The 18,120-nt window shown below is 33.8% G+C and overlaps 1 protein-coding gene across 1 annotated transcript; it reads right to left on the reverse strand.

The window, feature by feature from the left end:
* Positions 1–12,331: 12,331 nt before the first annotated feature.
* On the reverse strand, positions 12,332–17,234 carry LOC133516097 (uncharacterized). The gene is made up of 2 exons (XM_061848826.1): positions 16,944–17,234; positions 12,332–14,011 (listed from the first exon to the last, which is right to left on the reverse strand). The coding sequence occupies exons 1-2, from the start codon at positions 17,133–17,135 to the stop codon at positions 13,871–13,873; spliced, it is 333 nt and encodes a 110-aa protein (XP_061704810.1). The 5' UTR covers positions 17,136–17,234; the 3' UTR covers positions 12,332–13,870.
* Between the last annotated feature and the right edge of the window lie 886 nt (positions 17,235–18,120).

Below are 18,120 nucleotides of genomic sequence, written 5' to 3' on the forward strand. Positions count from 1 at the left end.
AATTCGCGTTCAAAAGTATGTATCTATATATTATAGGTACAGTCTTTTGTTTGTTACATTTATAGTCATACCGCTTTTTGTCAAGCTGTTAGGGAAAGTAGATACTTTTGACGTGTAGTCTGATTCGCAACTTGATGCTGACTGCTGACCTACTTATACTTACGTACTAAAACTGCCTTAAAATTACGAAAATGTTCGTCCCCGAAACGAAACAAGAGTAAGAAACTCCTTTCATTATACTTTTTGCCTTGTCTGGTTGATTAATACACCTATTCGAGTTTTTCCGCTCCAATTTAAATGAAAAATTTCCCCGGAGACCTTAGTTGTGATTTAGTACAAGCAAAGTTTAATTATTTTATTGCTTTTTGAAGCAAATTAGCAGTTTTTGATCATATTCTTAATAGAGAAAAAAACTAACTGGAAAGCTGCATATTACATATTTAACATAACTTATTGGTAATTTAATTCTTAAAAACCTAGGTACGGACATATCAAAAGAATTTGAAATAGAGGTGGATTAGTTAAGTATCAAAAAGTGGCGCCATCTAATAGATCATAGGCCAAAGGTATGGCGGCATGTTTCGAGCGATGGAAAACCTTTGGCCTATGCTCTATTAGATGGCGCCACTTTTTTATATTTAACACATATCATTGAAAGAATATGGATCAAAGTCAAATAGCGTTTTAAAATTTTAATCATATTATGTCGAAAGATGACAGTAAATTTACAGTGACTACAAAGTTTTCTTTGACAATCCACCTCTATTTTAAATTATCTTTACCTATAGCCTTAACAGTGTAAGTATGTGGGTAGAAATTATGTGCATAGATTTCGCTATTTTGATACAGTCATGTTACTTAGAACAAACAGACAGACTGGCTTGGTAAGAATATTAGGTTGATTCAAACTCACGACATTAACTCATAGAAATATTTATGATCTGCTCGCAACCACGGGCGTTACGACACTGCCGAAACATTGGTGTAAATTAAAATAATTTATTTTATATGCAATTAAGTCCCGTTTAGTAAAATTGCTTTCCTATGTCGAACATACTTTCTACTAAGTAGGTATCTATCTAAAAACCTTTTCGGTTTTTATGTGATAACTAGTTATTATAAAACTGATGGGAAACTAGATAACAAATTCAGATTACCCTTTGACCGAGACCATTATAATTTAATTTATTGTTGCTATGCTAATGAAGTAGGAGGTAAATATAGGTATGAAGGTATTGGTTAGGTTAGGTTAGGCTATAGTCTTTAAGTAAGTGTTGCCGTCTAAAAAAATATTTCAATTAATAATGTTGACACGAATGTGCTATTAGGTATGTATGCATTTTATGGTTAACTATTTATATCTGTAGGGTTCAGTACTGATCAAACGAAGACTTATGAATAGGGAAACATGAGTAAGAGCTACCCGGTTTGACCACATAGGTAACAGACAAGACAAAGTCAAGTTACCGTCCTACTTATATGTATAAAATGGCACATAATACCTTTAATTTATCTTTATTTGTGTCTAATCAAAATTCAACAAAGACATCGCACACACCTATTCCGAATCGTAAACGTAAATTAAAACATTCTGACATTTGTAGCCCTGCGCTCCGCGCTCACGTTCGCCTTTATTATTTTTCCTGGATTACGGCCGACGTCTACAAACATTAAAATATATTTAATAGTTTCTAATGTTCTCACCTCGAATGGCTCTCAGAATAGTATTCCTTTCCACCATGTAATTACGATGTGTCAAATATAATTAAAATTGTTTTAGTTTGCGGTCGGCGACAGACAGCCAAGTCGTTTTTTGATTTTATAAATAGACTATTAGAACATTCCTTTGAAGAGCCATTGCGAGCCCTGTCTAATGGTTGTCGACAAAATGATGTCCATAAACCTAACTCATTCTTAATGTGTGACACATTTGTAGGCAGCGAGAGGAAAGAATGCGAAAATGCTTCCGAAAAAGCTTCTGCTCGTTACAATGATGTATATTTGTGAATAATGGTTTGAAGGAATGGTGTAGGTAGCTGTTGGATACGGATGGTTAACTTTTACCCGGCATGCAAAATAAATAACATCCTTCTTAGAGTGAAGAAAAGATAAATAACATATACCTGAGTAACAAAACAAAAGCTTATAATGTGCGAGTTATCTCCGCATAGTATTAAGATTTTTTTTCTTTAAATATTGTTGTTCTTATGTCAGAGAATCGCTCAGTACTTTGTGATTTAGGTATAGTAAAAGTTTGGCTTCAAATCTGCAGAACATAATATTGATCAAGATAATTTTCGCGCAGTGGCACAGAAATTTGCGGTTTAATTTTGTGTTGCGACAGCCATGTTATACAGAAACTTAAAACATTTTATCTGCTTACAAACTCTCATGTGACACGTTTTCTTTCAGACGGTTCTTTTGCATTTGTATTTCCGGAATACCTACACATTACGTACTAAAACGCTCTCGCCTCGGGGATACTTTTCAGTTCAGCGGCGAAATAATTCTCGGTATCATTTGCAGTCGTTTGTATGTGGCGGACACATTGCGTTGCTAGGAAACTTTCCCCTAGCCAGCCCTCGACAGTTCTGAAGATTGTTTCGTGATTGTTTTACAAGATGAGGAAGGAGTTGAATAATTTTAGGAAGTGTAGATCTGGATCAGCTGTGGGATTATAATAAGATTAATCAATTTCGGATTTCAGACTGGCTTTGTGAATCAAAAATATTTGAAGTGAAAACTTCTTTAGCGGCGCTGTGCACTTTTTGTGATGGGGAAAAAATGTTAAACTCGCGTCAATTTTCACGTGACCGACAGATTGAAAATTCGTAAGAGGGACACGTGACATCATGGTGACGTGCAAATTGAAAGTCATCGGAAGCTTGGTTACTTTTGAAACATCGTATCTCATTCAAGTGTGACATTTTATTTTCTTCATAATCAAAGTGCTGTCATATAACGGTTAAAGATGTTTAATCTTTGTTAATTGTGTTGTATTGTATCTTTGTGTTGTTGGGTGTCCATGATTGTAGATACTCAAATTTTTCCTTACCAAAAAGTAACAGAAAAGAAGCGTAATTATTTTACTCAATATGATGGTGAACGATTCATTAACATTTACTGATTGTGTAGGCTGCAGTCCTGCTCACGTCTCATGAATTACTCTGTATATGTTATATATTAACACTAAAGTATCTTCCACACTCAAATTTATTTACGTAGGATAATAGAGAATTAACTATTTTTATAAAACTGTTACTCAATTTCAAGTAATATTCAAGTTTTCACTTCTGCCGGCCGTTGTTTTTTTCATTATACTCGACAACAGGAGACAAACTTTAAATATCGGTAATATCGTTCTTGAAGAAAACACAGTCAATACCTAAACTAGTATTAAAATAAAACCCTATGTGGAACTCGATCAACACCTGAAACGGAAGAGGTAACGTCGTAAATGTAAATTCAAATTATCGTGTTTTTCCTTTGCACACATGTTACGAGTATAATTGAAGAAATGGATAAAAATAATCTTATTCACTTTTGTACATCTTATTTCCTTCAGAACTTCAAACTACATAATCAATAGCATAATGTTGACGTAATGGAAAAAGGCACATTGGAGACAATTTTCATTTCTACAAAATGTAAGTTGGTGGCTTATCTGAAATTCTAATCAATCCTAAGCTTCCTTTTACGATGTCTCCGTCACCGTGTAGTGCTTCAATGGGAAACAGGCTTTCCAGCAGGTCAACAGCAGCAGCCAGGTTGATTGTCTGTCTGCAGCGCAGTTGTAAGTAGGTACCTAATGTACCCCTAAGAAAAAAATACATATATTTACTAGCGGCACTGTGAGCTGTAGATCTCGCAAGCATAATGATGTATTTATTAATAAATAAAAAATTGCAAAAACTGTATCGACAAAACAAAAATAATCGAAACTGTCCACAAAATTTCACGAGAATTGGTAGAGATTTGCGACCTGTAGAGGAGAACATCCAGGCATACGCAAGCATTTTTGCCCAAGTTGAAACGGAGACGTTCGCTAGCGCTCGGTCAACTAGTAAATAGGTAGGTTAGTGTTGTTGCCTATTATAGAGAATTGCTGACAGTGGAAATATGTCTGGAAAAATAATATTTCCGGTAATAGATATACATATTGACTGTAATAGAAATAAATATAATTATTAAAATGAAGGAATAGCTGTTGGCAGGTCATTCTACTTATTACTGCAGGTTTTTGCGATTTCAATGAATCCTTAAATTTTAATATTCGTAATGCGTTTTAATCTACCTTACACTAGCTACTAAAACATGATAAGCACAGAATAGGCCTCAATATTTAACCCATGACTTTTTTTATTTTTAGAATGTTATAGGTAGCCTGGAGTGTTCTAATATACGTACAACTATGTTACCGTTCCTTCATTTTAACTTATAATGATAATTTTGCTACTTACGAGTATAAAAAGACAAAATACTTTTTACCTTGGTTCCAAGGTATCGTTAGTGCGGCATTAAAATGTGCTTTATTAATATAAATAAATATAAAAGTATAATTTTACAAATATAAAAATCAAACACTTGCTTATGGGGAAAAAACCTGCAGTAAAAAGTAGAATGACCCTGCCAATGGTCCATTATTTTAGACACCTACTTACATACATTTTCTTCTTCTGCGAACCAAAATTATGCTCGCCAGCTCTCTTATCTGTGGTGCAAGTTATTTTTTTCCGAGCAGACCTTCTGGACTTCTTTACCAAATGCTAAAAGGGAGTGATCCTACATTTTATATTCTCATGCCCTGATCCCGGTGGAACTACTTTACGACCTCAAATCCCGTATTCAGCTCTTTGAGACCTTTTACTTATTAAAGTCTGTGGTTCCGGTTTTATTGTTTATTTTAATGTTTATCAACTATATTTTACTTTAACTTTGATGTTAGATAAGTGAAAATGTCTTTCGATTTCCTATTTTCGGCTTAAGCTTTAAGTAAGTAAAAGTTTGTTAGAAAACGCGATGAAATAACAATGTATTTTTATGTCAGTCGTAGTAGATGACGTGCTACATTATTATTATTATTGCTTTTTGATTGACCAGACTCCGTAAGCTATCCATCTGACTAACTTTATCCAAATAAAACTGTCATTGCTCATCCACCCTCACACAACTTTCGAAATGATAAAACGACGTGATATTTCATCATTTTGCAAAATAGCTTCTAAATCAAACACATAGAGCTACAAATCACCTCAAAGCTGTGTTCCAAAGCCGGTACGCTGAACACAAAGAGCCATACAATGTATGATACCCGTCAACGTAGCAAGCCTTAATAGCGAAACAAACGGGCAAATTAGCCTCTGCCTCCCCGACAGATCCTGATTGATGGATGGGCCAAACCCGCAGCGGTACCAAGTCTTACACAATTAGCTTCTCAACAAAATCCCTTAGATATACGACGTCCGCTAAATTAAAATGTATAGGGAAATCGAATCTTAATTTGGGACGCGTGGGCTTTTGGAAAGGTCTGGCGGCTGGATACTTTTTCCTATTACTGGGGAAAAGGTAGGTAGGCAGACGATAGGCAGAATCAGTTGTATGCATTTTATTATGTAAATGGATAGAATATGAGCAAAAGAGCTCAAAGTGGACATTTATAAATATTTATGTTGATTTAGATTGATGAAATATAATTTATACCGATCCATCAAACAACTTGTCCTTATTTTGTAAATCGGTAAAATTACAAAATTGTAACTTTATCAATCAATTTCACCCGGATGTCATGTTATTCTGAAGTGGCGCCACGGTTGAAGTGTGAAAATTTAATGTATTTATTGTTTATTTTTATGTGTAAGGTGTGGTGTATTCGGGTAATTTAGGAAAATTCAGAATGTCGGGTATCTAATTCGAAAAGTGGACTCATATATTATTATGGGTGATATTTGGAATAAAATTAGACATTTTGAAGTAGTTGGAATTACCAGAATACACATTAAATCAATATATCAATAGTAGTGGATGAAACAACGCGCCAGAAGTATCTGATATTCCGGATAACTTTTCCAAATAAAGATAATTTGAAACCTTGTGTGATCCGCTACTTTTGATGCTGACTGTACATGTATGATGAACTTTTAAAACTAATTTATTTTAACGTTTCTTCTTATCATAAAATACTACGAGGTATCTACTCGTATAAAGGAAGCTTAGGATTGAGCAAGTTACCCTTTTTCGTATATATACCAAATCGCATATATGTCGTTCAGTTAACATCAAAGCCTTTGTTGTTACTGTTACGGCATTCTTTTGTGCATGCCTACCCACATCAAAGTTCATTGACTCCCGATAGCAAGCTGACAAAGCTATGAATCGGCCAAAATGGATAAAGAAATGGGTTAATGACTCCCCTTTCAATACAATCAACCGCTGGTAAAGTATCTTCATTCAAAATGTTGTGATTTGATACCTATTGTGTATTCCGTTCCGTATATATTTAAGTCAAAGATAAGTCATTAAAAACATAATTATCTAATTAGCGCGTTTTGTTATTAAGTTAGGTACTGAGGATACGTAGCCTACATTAATAAAAAATAAAAAATAGTATAAATATTTATTGTATTTCACAGCGTGAATTAAACTAATACTTCAAAGAATAATAATAGTAACTATTGTAATAGATAATACGAGTAACTAATCTATTCAACTTTCGTGTCAAGCATACTAATAACATGTTTCCTTCGAATCAGCTACGTTCCAAAAACTTTTTGTGTCGGTCCGATATCTACCTACATATTGGCCTATTTATAAAAAAATGTGTGCAAACCTGTTTTGGATAGCATTTGAGGAAGAACTGTATCACACAAAACAAAACTGTATAGAAAAACTTGAGACTGATGAAAAACCTGATGACTTTTTTTAGTGAACGAGAATTACGTATAATTCTGGAAACTAAAAATTTTAGAAGATCCCCGTTTCTATTACAAAAATGCTAAGTTTTTAAACTGAGCATCGAGATGCTATCTGATGGCCCATTCTTTGGAAGCTGAAAACTCTTTCAAATTTACCTTTAAGTAGCGTAAAAGTGTCTATACAATGTTAACTTTGCGGAATGGAATAGAAAATACCGATCGAATTTGGTACTTATTGCCTAAGGAATACAGTCAGATGATACTTTGTTTTGTCTTTATAGTTAAGTCGGCGTTAGTGCATTATTGGAAATTCCTGAACGTTGGAAACGTACCCGATATCGAACGGACTGAGTACGGAGCCCAACGATAGTTTGAGCTGCGATTGGAGCAAAGTCCCGCCTCGGACGTGCAAAATTTTCCGTTAGCTAGGTAAGAATTTCCTTTCCCCTAAAATATATCACTTAGAAAGAACGACTGTAGTATTTTTCCGGGAAGCTTATAGTGTGAGTCTTTATCCGTTTCTTATACGATATAATATTTTAATTTGTCATGTCATGTTATCATATCATTGTATTTATTTACGCTACACATAGGTTATTAAAATATGTACTTGTTTTCTGAGTAAGTATGTATAAGTTTAACCGTCTCTCGTTTATGAACAGTGATCGCGACGAGAAAATGTACTCGTAGTGTAAATTCTTAAAGTTTTAATAAAGTGAGCCGGATATCTATAATTCATAACAAAAAAATATCGAAATCCATCGATGATTCTTGGTTCAAATTCCAAATAACATATTTCTGGCTTCAGCACGTTATCGCTGCCCAGCACGAACCAACTAGCAAAGTAGGAACTCTCATAAAACAAAGTGTCAGTTATTACATTAATAACGGAGGGCCCGCAAAAACCCTACCCTTTTTGTTTATCCCTCGGGCCTGCAACTTCCGCCTCTATGATGGAAGCGTAGATGTACTTTGCCAGGAAATTTATGAATAGAGAATGTGTTTCGCTTTGGTTATAAATATAGTAGGCCTTGTGAAAGTGTTACGCGTTGTTATTATTTGTTGATGGAGAAATAGCAGGTCGTGTATCTTTTTTTCTAGAATGTTGAGGGAGATTAGAAGCCCGCGTGTTTCGAGTCACTGAATTAAAACAATGTGCGCATCTGACACCAGTGCGGCTTGCTGTTCCTACGCAGTGGAACATTAATTTGTGGCCAAATTTTGGTATTTTTTTACAGTCCTGTGAGATTTTGTAAATAATAGCAAGAATTTGTTAATAATGTCGAGAAATAAAAGAAAATCTCACTAATCTCAGTGGCAACAACCACTGTCTTGTCATAACAATAAAAAATTGTGAGAATTTTGTAAACATGTTTTTTTTAAATTAAAATACTTCTGAGAGCTATTCAAATATTGGAAAAATCACGGAAAAAATTATGGCTCAAATGTACATAGGTACTTTTTACTCAAATGTAGGTAAAAGTCATCTTGGATACCTACCACTTTACAGGTTCTCGGGAGTGATGATTTAAAAAATTATGACGATATTTTAATGCAATGTGGCTGATATGTAGGTAATTTTCCGTAAAATCATTATGGATATAATTTTCTGGATTGTAGGGGGTGCGGATTTCAAAATTTTCATTGACTGGCGGTACGAAGTTCGCTGGGAACGCTAATTTCAATATACTTAGTATAGTCGTTAGATTTGAAGCTGGCCCTCAACGGCTTATCCATTGTCTATTGTTAACTAAAACAGCGCGTGCAAAAAAAGGGTCGTATAATTCTAATAGGCACCTGAGCGCGGGCTAGTCTAACGCTCAACAAACTCAAGTGTAGTGCTCTCCTATAACGCGCCTTTGTTACGCATATCGAGGACACATTTTAGGCTGGTTCGGTAGCGTTCGACTCGCCGGCACTCAGTAACCGTATAGGGACCACACAAGAATTTTATTTCAATTACCATAGGAGTTGTAATTAAATAACCGGTTAAAGTGACCGGGCCCTTTTTAGTTAACAATGGATAATGGATAAGCCGTTGAGGGCCATCTACAAATCTAACGACTATATATCAGTCTAATTTATCTACTGTGAAGTTTTGAGGTTAGGTCGGTACTTGAAAATATCTGTTATATAATATGTCAAGAGCACACGTCAACTATCAGTATGCACTTATGCGGCAGAATCAGATGCATGTATAGATGTATGCAACATGTGTAGCCTGTTGAAGCTCAGTGGCGCTCTCAGTAAATTTCTACAATTTCTTGTTGGACTGTAGTACCAGCTCCAAATGTTATAAAAAATGTGATTTTAGTAGGAAGCATTACGGATGCGGGAAACTTTATGCTTGTTCTTCTTAATAGAACAAATCAATTTACTTATCAAGAAATTTTGAAGAAGATTTGTGAAATTGTACATACGTATTTGCAGATTTATTATTATTATTAATTCAGACTCCCTAGTCTGAAATAATTATATAACAAAATCATTTTGTGAATGAAACACACACCATGTAGGTATTTGATGTGTGTTTCATAAAAAAAAAATTTAGATGCCTATTCTTAATTAGGATAACTGTAGGTAGACAACTGCTTAACCCATTCAGTGCTAATCACGATATGTTGTTGTTTTACCTCTACGAAGCATTATCTGCTCAGTTTCCACTACATTCCGGGAAACCCATGTTATTGACTACGACGTAGCACGACGAACGTAGCTCAGCGGTGAATGTGTTTTATTTGCTCCGTGCAGGACTGAGGCGCCACCCTAGTGGGTGTGGGCCATATTGCTTTTTTGACAGTTGGCACCTGCCAAATAGTATGAAGATGTCGCACAACGAAAGTTCATATTTTTACCACGTCGTGCGTTGGCGTCGCTTATAATTCCCCCATCACCAACTTCAAGCCTAACCAATATTCCAAACGTTTTAAAATTACTTACAACACAACAGTTGAAAGATTGGGCTACAATTATTTGAGTGCAGGGTAAGTAATTCGTTTAAAGCCCAAATCCAAATTAGGTACTTACTTCTTAGCAACGCCTGTCAAAGTGAAAAAGGGTTAGCGCATCCAGTCTCAGTAGATATCATTGACCCCTGGACATATTTATTTCCACAGCAGGCCAAAGCACGTGTAAGGTGAATAAACATATCCATGTATTTCGATTACTCATAGTTGCTACAGATTAACAGGTCATTTTACACTAGTCGTTCGCGGTCGAAGAATCGCTTGTGCTTAGTAAACGATAAGTATACAGGGTCTGGTCGCTTTCCCTGATTTATTGCTGGCCTGTCCACAAAAACCAGCCCGTAAGCTGTTTCCGTGCCCCATGTCCAAATATTTTCTGCTCTTCTTTAATCTAACAAAGGTTTTTGTTATATTGATTTATGGAACACGCGATCCTTGCCGTGAGTTGGGATTAAAGTTTTTGTTTTATTGGAAGTAATGGAAGGTTACTCGTTTTCCTTCGAAGCGACTGTGAAGGATAAAATGTTACAGGAAAATAGATTTATTTACAAGAAAGTATATTTTCGTCAGAATTTAATACTTTTTGTCTAATTTTGATAATATAAATTCATAAATAACAATATATAATGTATTATTTATGAATTCAAGTTCAACTTATTGCCTTTTGGTAGCAATACTAGAGTTCACAAAGGAGGCCGTCGCTTTTGTTAAGCATTGGGCCCAGAATAAACTGGACGTATATGGTTGAAACAGAACGAAATATAACGAAAATATTTAGAAATCCTGCAAAGAAAATATGAACATGGCAAGAAAAAAACATTGAAATACTTTTACAGATTTGAAAAAGATACGTTACGTTGTATGAAAGGCCTATTCTGAATAAATTAAAATCTCCAAACTTTGAACTAAAATGCAAAGTCAAGTAACCATTTTATAAACTACGTATTTACGTTCAACGTACAATAGAAAGTTAAATTTTAACATTACGATATATTAATTTTGGATAGTTTCGAAACGCATGTCTATCAGCGGTATCTTGTCTTCCTAGCTTTTGTTCCGTGGCAGATATTGGCAATTAGTGTCAGACCAGGACACAGACTTATCTATCGCCATAAACAAGTAAGAGAATACAATTCCTTAGTGTAAAAAGTCATGGTTTAGTCAATATAAGAACGGTGATAAAGACAAAACTTTTATTGCTGTATATGCACTATGTACCCTCCTTACGTATTTAACAAAATAAATAGAATCCCGGAAAATAGAAAGGATTTTTATAAAGTCTAATTCCAGTTTCATTTACACTTATAATATCTATTTCGCCAGTAAAATGGGTATGTATTTTACGTAATGGTTTGTATTTTATACGCAAAGACTTTGGTGGGCCTAAAATCGTCGGTTTCCTTTGGTAAACTAATTTGACTTTCGGGTCATTTAGTAATATTAACATTCCTTCCTGCCAAAGTTATTGATGATGTCACTGATATAGTCGACGATATATTGAATACCGTCTGTAGTTAGTTGCTTTGCCTACCTATAACAACTATTCATAAGTCTGTGCCTTTACGTTCTACAGCCTCCGAGGGCTCCGAGCTCCGACGCTGTATGGGATTGACGGCCGTGAAATAGACTCTCAGGAACAGCTAGTGTTCCATGGAAATGCATAGGATATTTCCCTACATAGACCTTAAGTAATTATATAAATATCAAACATAAGATACTGGACGGAACAAAGTGGAACTTTACTTATTACTTTTCTGAATATTTTATATTATTTTAATATTAGTACATATTACAATTAAGTTGGAATAGACTAAAATTAATTTTGGATTAAAAGTCAATAATCCTCGCAATTTTGACACCTTGATAAATATAATATCCGGCCTTAATGTTTTGAATAAGTGATAGTTTTACAAAATATGTAAAAATGATTAAAACAGCTGACTTTTATAACAGTACACGGGAAACAAGTCCTGTAAAGGGTTTCAAAGTGTGTAAACCCGGGAGAACAAAATATATGACAATCATATCCACTTTAATTGAAGTAGCTATAGTTCGTTTTTTAGCATTAGAAAAAAGGTAAACAATCTTCACATATCTTTTTAATTAGAAACGGTTTTGTTAAATCAGTTACTTATGAAAGCAAAATAATGAAAATGGTCGTGAATTGTTAATTATATTTGCCGTGACTTATTTTTCAAAGGTGTTTTTCAATAAAAAGACATGTCAAAATAGCTTTCCTTCTTTTTAATTTTAAAAAACGAACTATAGTGTAGTATTAGGCATCTGCCTAATACTACACTATAGTTCGTTTTTTTAAATCTATTTCTATCTATTTGTATCTACAAGGGCTGCGTTTTTACTTTCCTACTATAGTCTGCATATTTGTATAGTATATTTAAGTGATGTATTTAAAATCAGCATGGTTATCTTTAGGTTTAAATATGTCATTATAAAAAAGGTATCATAAATGTTTATTCACTTACGAGTACAATGCCTTATTGTAATATTAATCGACCTAACATTACCTTAACAATAAGAGATTCATATCATAAATATGTAATAATAGATCCGTACTGTAGGGTTAAAACCAAACCTACTAACTTACGTCATTCACAGTTTGAGTTTCGCGTTTACATGTATACGAGTACTTATGTGATAACAGAATAGTCGGTATAAAAGTTATATATTTATAGATTACGCAGTACATATGGCAAAGTAGCCTTTACCGCACTAGTGCGACAATCTGTACATTACGTGACTATGTTAAAAATGTAAAGGGCCATATGTACTGAAAAACAACAGGTCTCAATTTAATAACACGGTTACTGTAGTTAATTACGATACAAGTGTGAAAAATGGGTAATTCGCAGTAAAACAATGTAAAAAAATATATTTAGGTAATTGAGACCTAGATAAATGGGTAATATAGTCGTTCGATATGAAGCTGGCCCCGAGCGGCTAATCTTTTGTCTATTATTAACTAAAACTGCACGTGCCACTACCTGCAAAAAAAGGGTCCGGTCACTTTAACCGGTTATTGTATTACAACTCCTATGGTAATTGAAATAAGATTCAAAATGAACAAATGGAAAAAAAACAAAACGACTCAATAATTGAACTTATAGAATCTCTTTAAATGGAAACCATTAAATGGACATTTTGAAAATTTTGTTTCCGTGATTGAACATACCTATTGTATCTATAAGGCATATAATGAAGGCATATGTTTATAGACTTTATAGTATGTAATGTCCTAACTAAAGTCGTAAAGGTTTGTTGATATCAGTCCAAGTAAATTAATTATTTAATTAACGTTATTCATAACTGTCTATGTAGTTTGTATCTAAATTAAATAAAATACGTACTGACTTATTGGCTACAAGAAAATTGATAAAGTCAATATTTAATGATAATAGGTAAATTTGGTGTTTTAAACTTTATATATTACACTTATCACATATAGCTTAAAACCTAATTATACATTTTTATTTACAATCATGGAAATGGTTTAGTCAATCATGGACAATCGTATTACAACGTTATTTTATTTAATACACATTACCTACATTAAATAGTATTGAGGATTATTTACAATAACAACAAATATAAATTTGGTTATTATCATGCAATAACTTTATATTCGATGGCCTCAACTCACACGACCGGGCGTTTACGTCAAGGTTTTATTCATTGTCACTGCAATAACTTGGCAGCTTACTTAGCTATTGTGCCCTTTTTGGAAACTTATCAGATGTTTTCTACACAAAGGTTACAATGTTAAGACTTTCTAGTAGGTAGGGCAATATATTTTTTTACTAAAGCATTTTATCTTTATTTTATTTAATGTCCCATTTCAGCCGATAACATAGGTACCTACTTAATAACTAACCAGAAGAACCTTCACCTTTACTTTCAGCTGACCATTTTGTTTGTCTAATCAATCGAGTATAATTAAGTCTTTCTATACCTATATGTTAGTTACCTAAGTAGGTACTACACATATATTTCAACTTCGAAATTGAGTGGATGGTGCCTCTGACTCTTCATTCTTACTGTGACGAAGTTCTTCCCTACTCCGCCTTCCGTAATATTGGCGCTGGCATGTGAGAAATCGTTGTCTATGGCTGCGATACCCTGTAATCAAAATGAAAACACGATATATAATCACGACTTCCTTAACTACTTACTTAGGGAGTAAAGTTTTCCTTCTTGTAAGTGTTCCTTCTTTCTCGGACTCGAAAGAAGGTCACGGCGGTGACAGGTCAATTGTATCTGAACTACAACTTGTATTGCAACTGCATAGTTCCCAGAGAAGTTGCAGATTTTAATTAGGTTGTATTACAACTACGTTATTTATACGTATGAATGATACAGAGTCATTTTTAAATGGCTACTGATGTAGATGTTAGACGCTGACTTTTTATCAGTTTCTCGTAAAAGGTTTAGAAATGTTAATTTACCATTATCAAGCAAATAACAGTCGCCAATAACGGGACTTTAATGGCAAAGCTCGCATTTCCTTAGAACTGCTTTTTTAGCAAAAACTTTAACTCCTATTTAGAGTCAAGAACTTAGCGTAGTCAATCTATGGACACGGCAGTGCCCGCGCCAAGTCGAGCGGCACTGCCATGTCATCCTTTTCTCGAAGCAGTTCAGGCCATTTTCAGTAACCAAGCAGGCATTGTATAAACATAATATATTTTTCATCACACTTGCTCGAAAAAGATCTTATTTCATGCAGGTGTGCTGAAGGACGAAGGCCTATTTTGTTCCCTAAGGAATTATAGCTTTTGTTTAAATTACTTACATAAGTAATTTAAAAAAAGTATGAATAAGTGACATCACTTATTCATAAAAACCAAGATAGCATAAATGAGTTTTACTCTTAAAATACTGACGTTTATAATTTAATATTTTTGTTTATGATTAAAATTATTTAATTTGATTAATTTAACAGCCGTTTAAAATATTTTTACATAATTTTCAATCGTAGCTGAATGCCGAATAGGTCTGTGCCTTCGATGCCTCACCTGCTAAGAAATTACAAAATGGCGGACGAATTCAATTCAATTCAATTCTTTATTACAGATAACAAATGATCCATATTACAATAAAATGCTTAAAATTAAATTTAAATCCTATACAAATAAAAAGGTACATTTTAGCGTTACATATAATCACAAAGTAAATATTAATAATGGTTAAAATTATGCCTATTAATTAATTACATGCAGATTATTCCAGTGTGTAGCTATGGGAGAGTCTAAACTGCTAGCGCCGCTTTCTTAATTTTGTCACTCACTGAGTCACTGACTGATCGATCATTATAACTCTAAGGCACTTCAAGCAGACATAAAAGCTTCAAATTTAAAATACAATTAGTGTTTAGTTACATTTGATGTAGATCAAGGAAAAACTCAAATATATTGCAATTGCGGTCCAGTTTTCTAGATACACCAACTGCATAAATGACCTTGTAATCCCATATAAATATATAGGATTACAAAGTGACATTTGCAATGAATGAATCAGTGTACCTGTATATGCATAATGTAATGGAATTCAAGAAGTAAGGTACCGTTAAAGAAAAAAGTAGGACTATCTACAAAAATACATGAGATACCATCAAAAACATTAATTTCTTCAGTCCCTACTTAAGGGACCTTCTGTCTTAAGTTATTAAGTAATTACGGAATGACTTGACCATCGCATGAAAACACAATGTATCTCACCAGTCATACATATTTTAATTAATTAGATTGTTTAGTGTGATTGCCAAGTCAATCTGTTTATTTAAAAATATTTTTAATATTGATATGGTCACTATAAGATGTTGTTAGGTTAGCTAATTACGTTATAACTTAAGACAGAAGGTCCCTGAAGTAGACTACATAATACTATTACTAAATAAATTAACCGACTTGGTATTACATAGATCTCACTACTTTTTACGGTAGATGAGTTGCGAGGCTTGGATTTTTTACAAGTTATGTCTTTGATGGCATTGTGTTAACATCATCGATGGGCTTGGGAGGATTTTAAATTAATTCGCTACGAGTACTAGTATATGCATTTGGTAGGTAGGTATAAACGTAATTACAACGTGAATATTTTAATGTACTTATTACCCCAGTGAAAAATATCAAAAAATAGGTAAAAACTTACAAATGAAGGTAGATTAGATACCTATTCCGTAATCACTCACTCTTAAAGAACGAACATGATCTTATCCACAACATATTTATACCTAAGGTACCTGGCCCTGACCCATGTAAGGCCCTTATAAAGCCCGCTTTTTGAATATTAGATCCTTTTTACAAAAACGGCGGTTATAGTTAATATGAACTATTGTTTTCTAAGCCAAAGCTACTATTAATACGTCAATGATTCAATAAAGGTATAATAAATTGTTATTTTATTTTTCTTAAAATTCATAGTTTTTTATACCCAATAATAAATAAGGTGGATGATTGTCAGGTGACTTCCTCGTAGGTAATTTTTTCATTTACCTTCATATTTAGTTAAATTAACTGTTTCACATATAAGGTAATTTTGTAATATTTTAGTCTTACTACTTACTTAACTTTTTGACATTAATTTATTCATAATAATTCATATTATATGTCACAATATTATTTAACTATATTATATTTTATCCTACCATAGGTGTGTATGGGTATTTTTTGTGCAGAATTATTTTAACGTGACACTGAATCTTTGACACCTATTATCATTAGTTGTCCGTCACTAAAATACATGTAAAAGTAAACTATTTACTTACGGACTAATGGATGGGGTCAACAATGTTATTATTTATTAATGAATATACTTAAATAACATTAAGTAATTAATATTTACTCATAGCTTTTTATCTTTGTTCTAGTATATATTACTAACTTAAAGTGTAATTGCAATTCAAAGTTTTATTATTTTATATTAAACTTAATAAAATATGTCCAGTCAGCTGCAGAGATAGTCCAGCTATTTCTGCAGCTGACTTCTGATATGCATTGTAACATTTGAAAAATATTGATTATTGATACTCCTAAATACATATAATACGTACTTTGATTATCCTTTTCTCGGGGTCCGTATACGATAAAGTCCGAATCCTCTTCTTGAACGGTATCGCAAACTCCTTAACCCTTTGGTGGAACACCATCTTGCGGTGCACAGTATCCCCAACGATCATGTCGTATGTCACGCACACACCAAACAAACCTAGTAATAGTAGTAATGTCAAAAACGTTAGACGCATTTCGAGCACATTTCACATACTCGCAGTTGCACAAAAACAGACTCGGATGATGCGCTGCTCGCTCGGTCGGCCGTCGACGAATGACTAATGAATAACCGATAACCTTTCCTTGTGATAATGCTGCTATTCGAGTCGGCGGAAACAGAATTAAACATGCTGGTACCTTCTTTTGCGTAATGTTTATTGTGCTTCTGTGAGCTGTCTGTTCTAAGTAGGAATAATAGAATTGATTAAATTTTATGTAGCTCAATTAAAAGGCGACAAACGAGAGAGTACATATATCTTCTGCATTAAAAAAACAACTGCCAGCGTTTTAAAAAATAGATAAGATAAATTAGTTAGGGTTCACATGGAATCAAGTTCATAGTTAATAAGTATACTCGTAAAATACTTTTTTAGGGTTTTGTAGTCAGTCTGTCTGTCCGTTCGAGGCTGATGCTCCGTGATCATTAGTGCTAGAAAGTCCTAAAATAAACACAAAAAATCAAGGATACCTCCCCTACACATAAAGTGGCCATGATTTTTTTTTCGTCTCAACCCTATGGTGTGATGATTGGATAGGTCTTTCGAAACGAACAGGGGTTTGAAACAACTTTTTTTGGGAAAAGCGAATATTTTCGGAAATAATCGATCAGAAATAAATATAATGTGTCTCCAACCACCACCACCAAACCAACCATGAACCATGGGACCCAAAAATAAGAAAAAAATTGTAACAGTGGAGCAGGCAACCTATTGTGATGGATGGGTAACGGAACCCTACACTGAGCATGGCTCGACATGCTTTTAGCCGATTTTTTATGATACACATTATATTCTTATTAGTTATTTGTCAATACATGATCACGATTAGTACAAATATATATTATATTATGGGTAAATATTGATTGATTTATGGTTTCACTGGAAATCTAATTTAAAACTTTGCGTATTAGTTGTAAGCCCTCGCTGAAAGCTGAACGAGGATACCTCCAAAAAGTTTTTA

Source organism: Cydia pomonella, chromosome 3, assembly GCF_033807575.1.
Source record: "Cydia pomonella isolate Wapato2018A chromosome 3, ilCydPomo1, whole genome shotgun sequence".
NCBI classification, from domain to species: Eukaryota; Metazoa; Arthropoda; class Insecta; order Lepidoptera; family Tortricidae; genus Cydia; species Cydia pomonella.

Coding starts and splice junctions, on each gene's coding strand:
- LOC133516097 (XM_061848826.1), bottom strand. CDS start 17,135: ATGCGTCTAACGTTTTTGACATTACTACTATTACTAGGTTTGTTTGGT. Junction 14,012..16,943: donor CCGAGAAAAGGATAATCAAA/GTACGTATTATA, acceptor TTTTGATTACAG/GGTATCGCAGCCATAGACAA.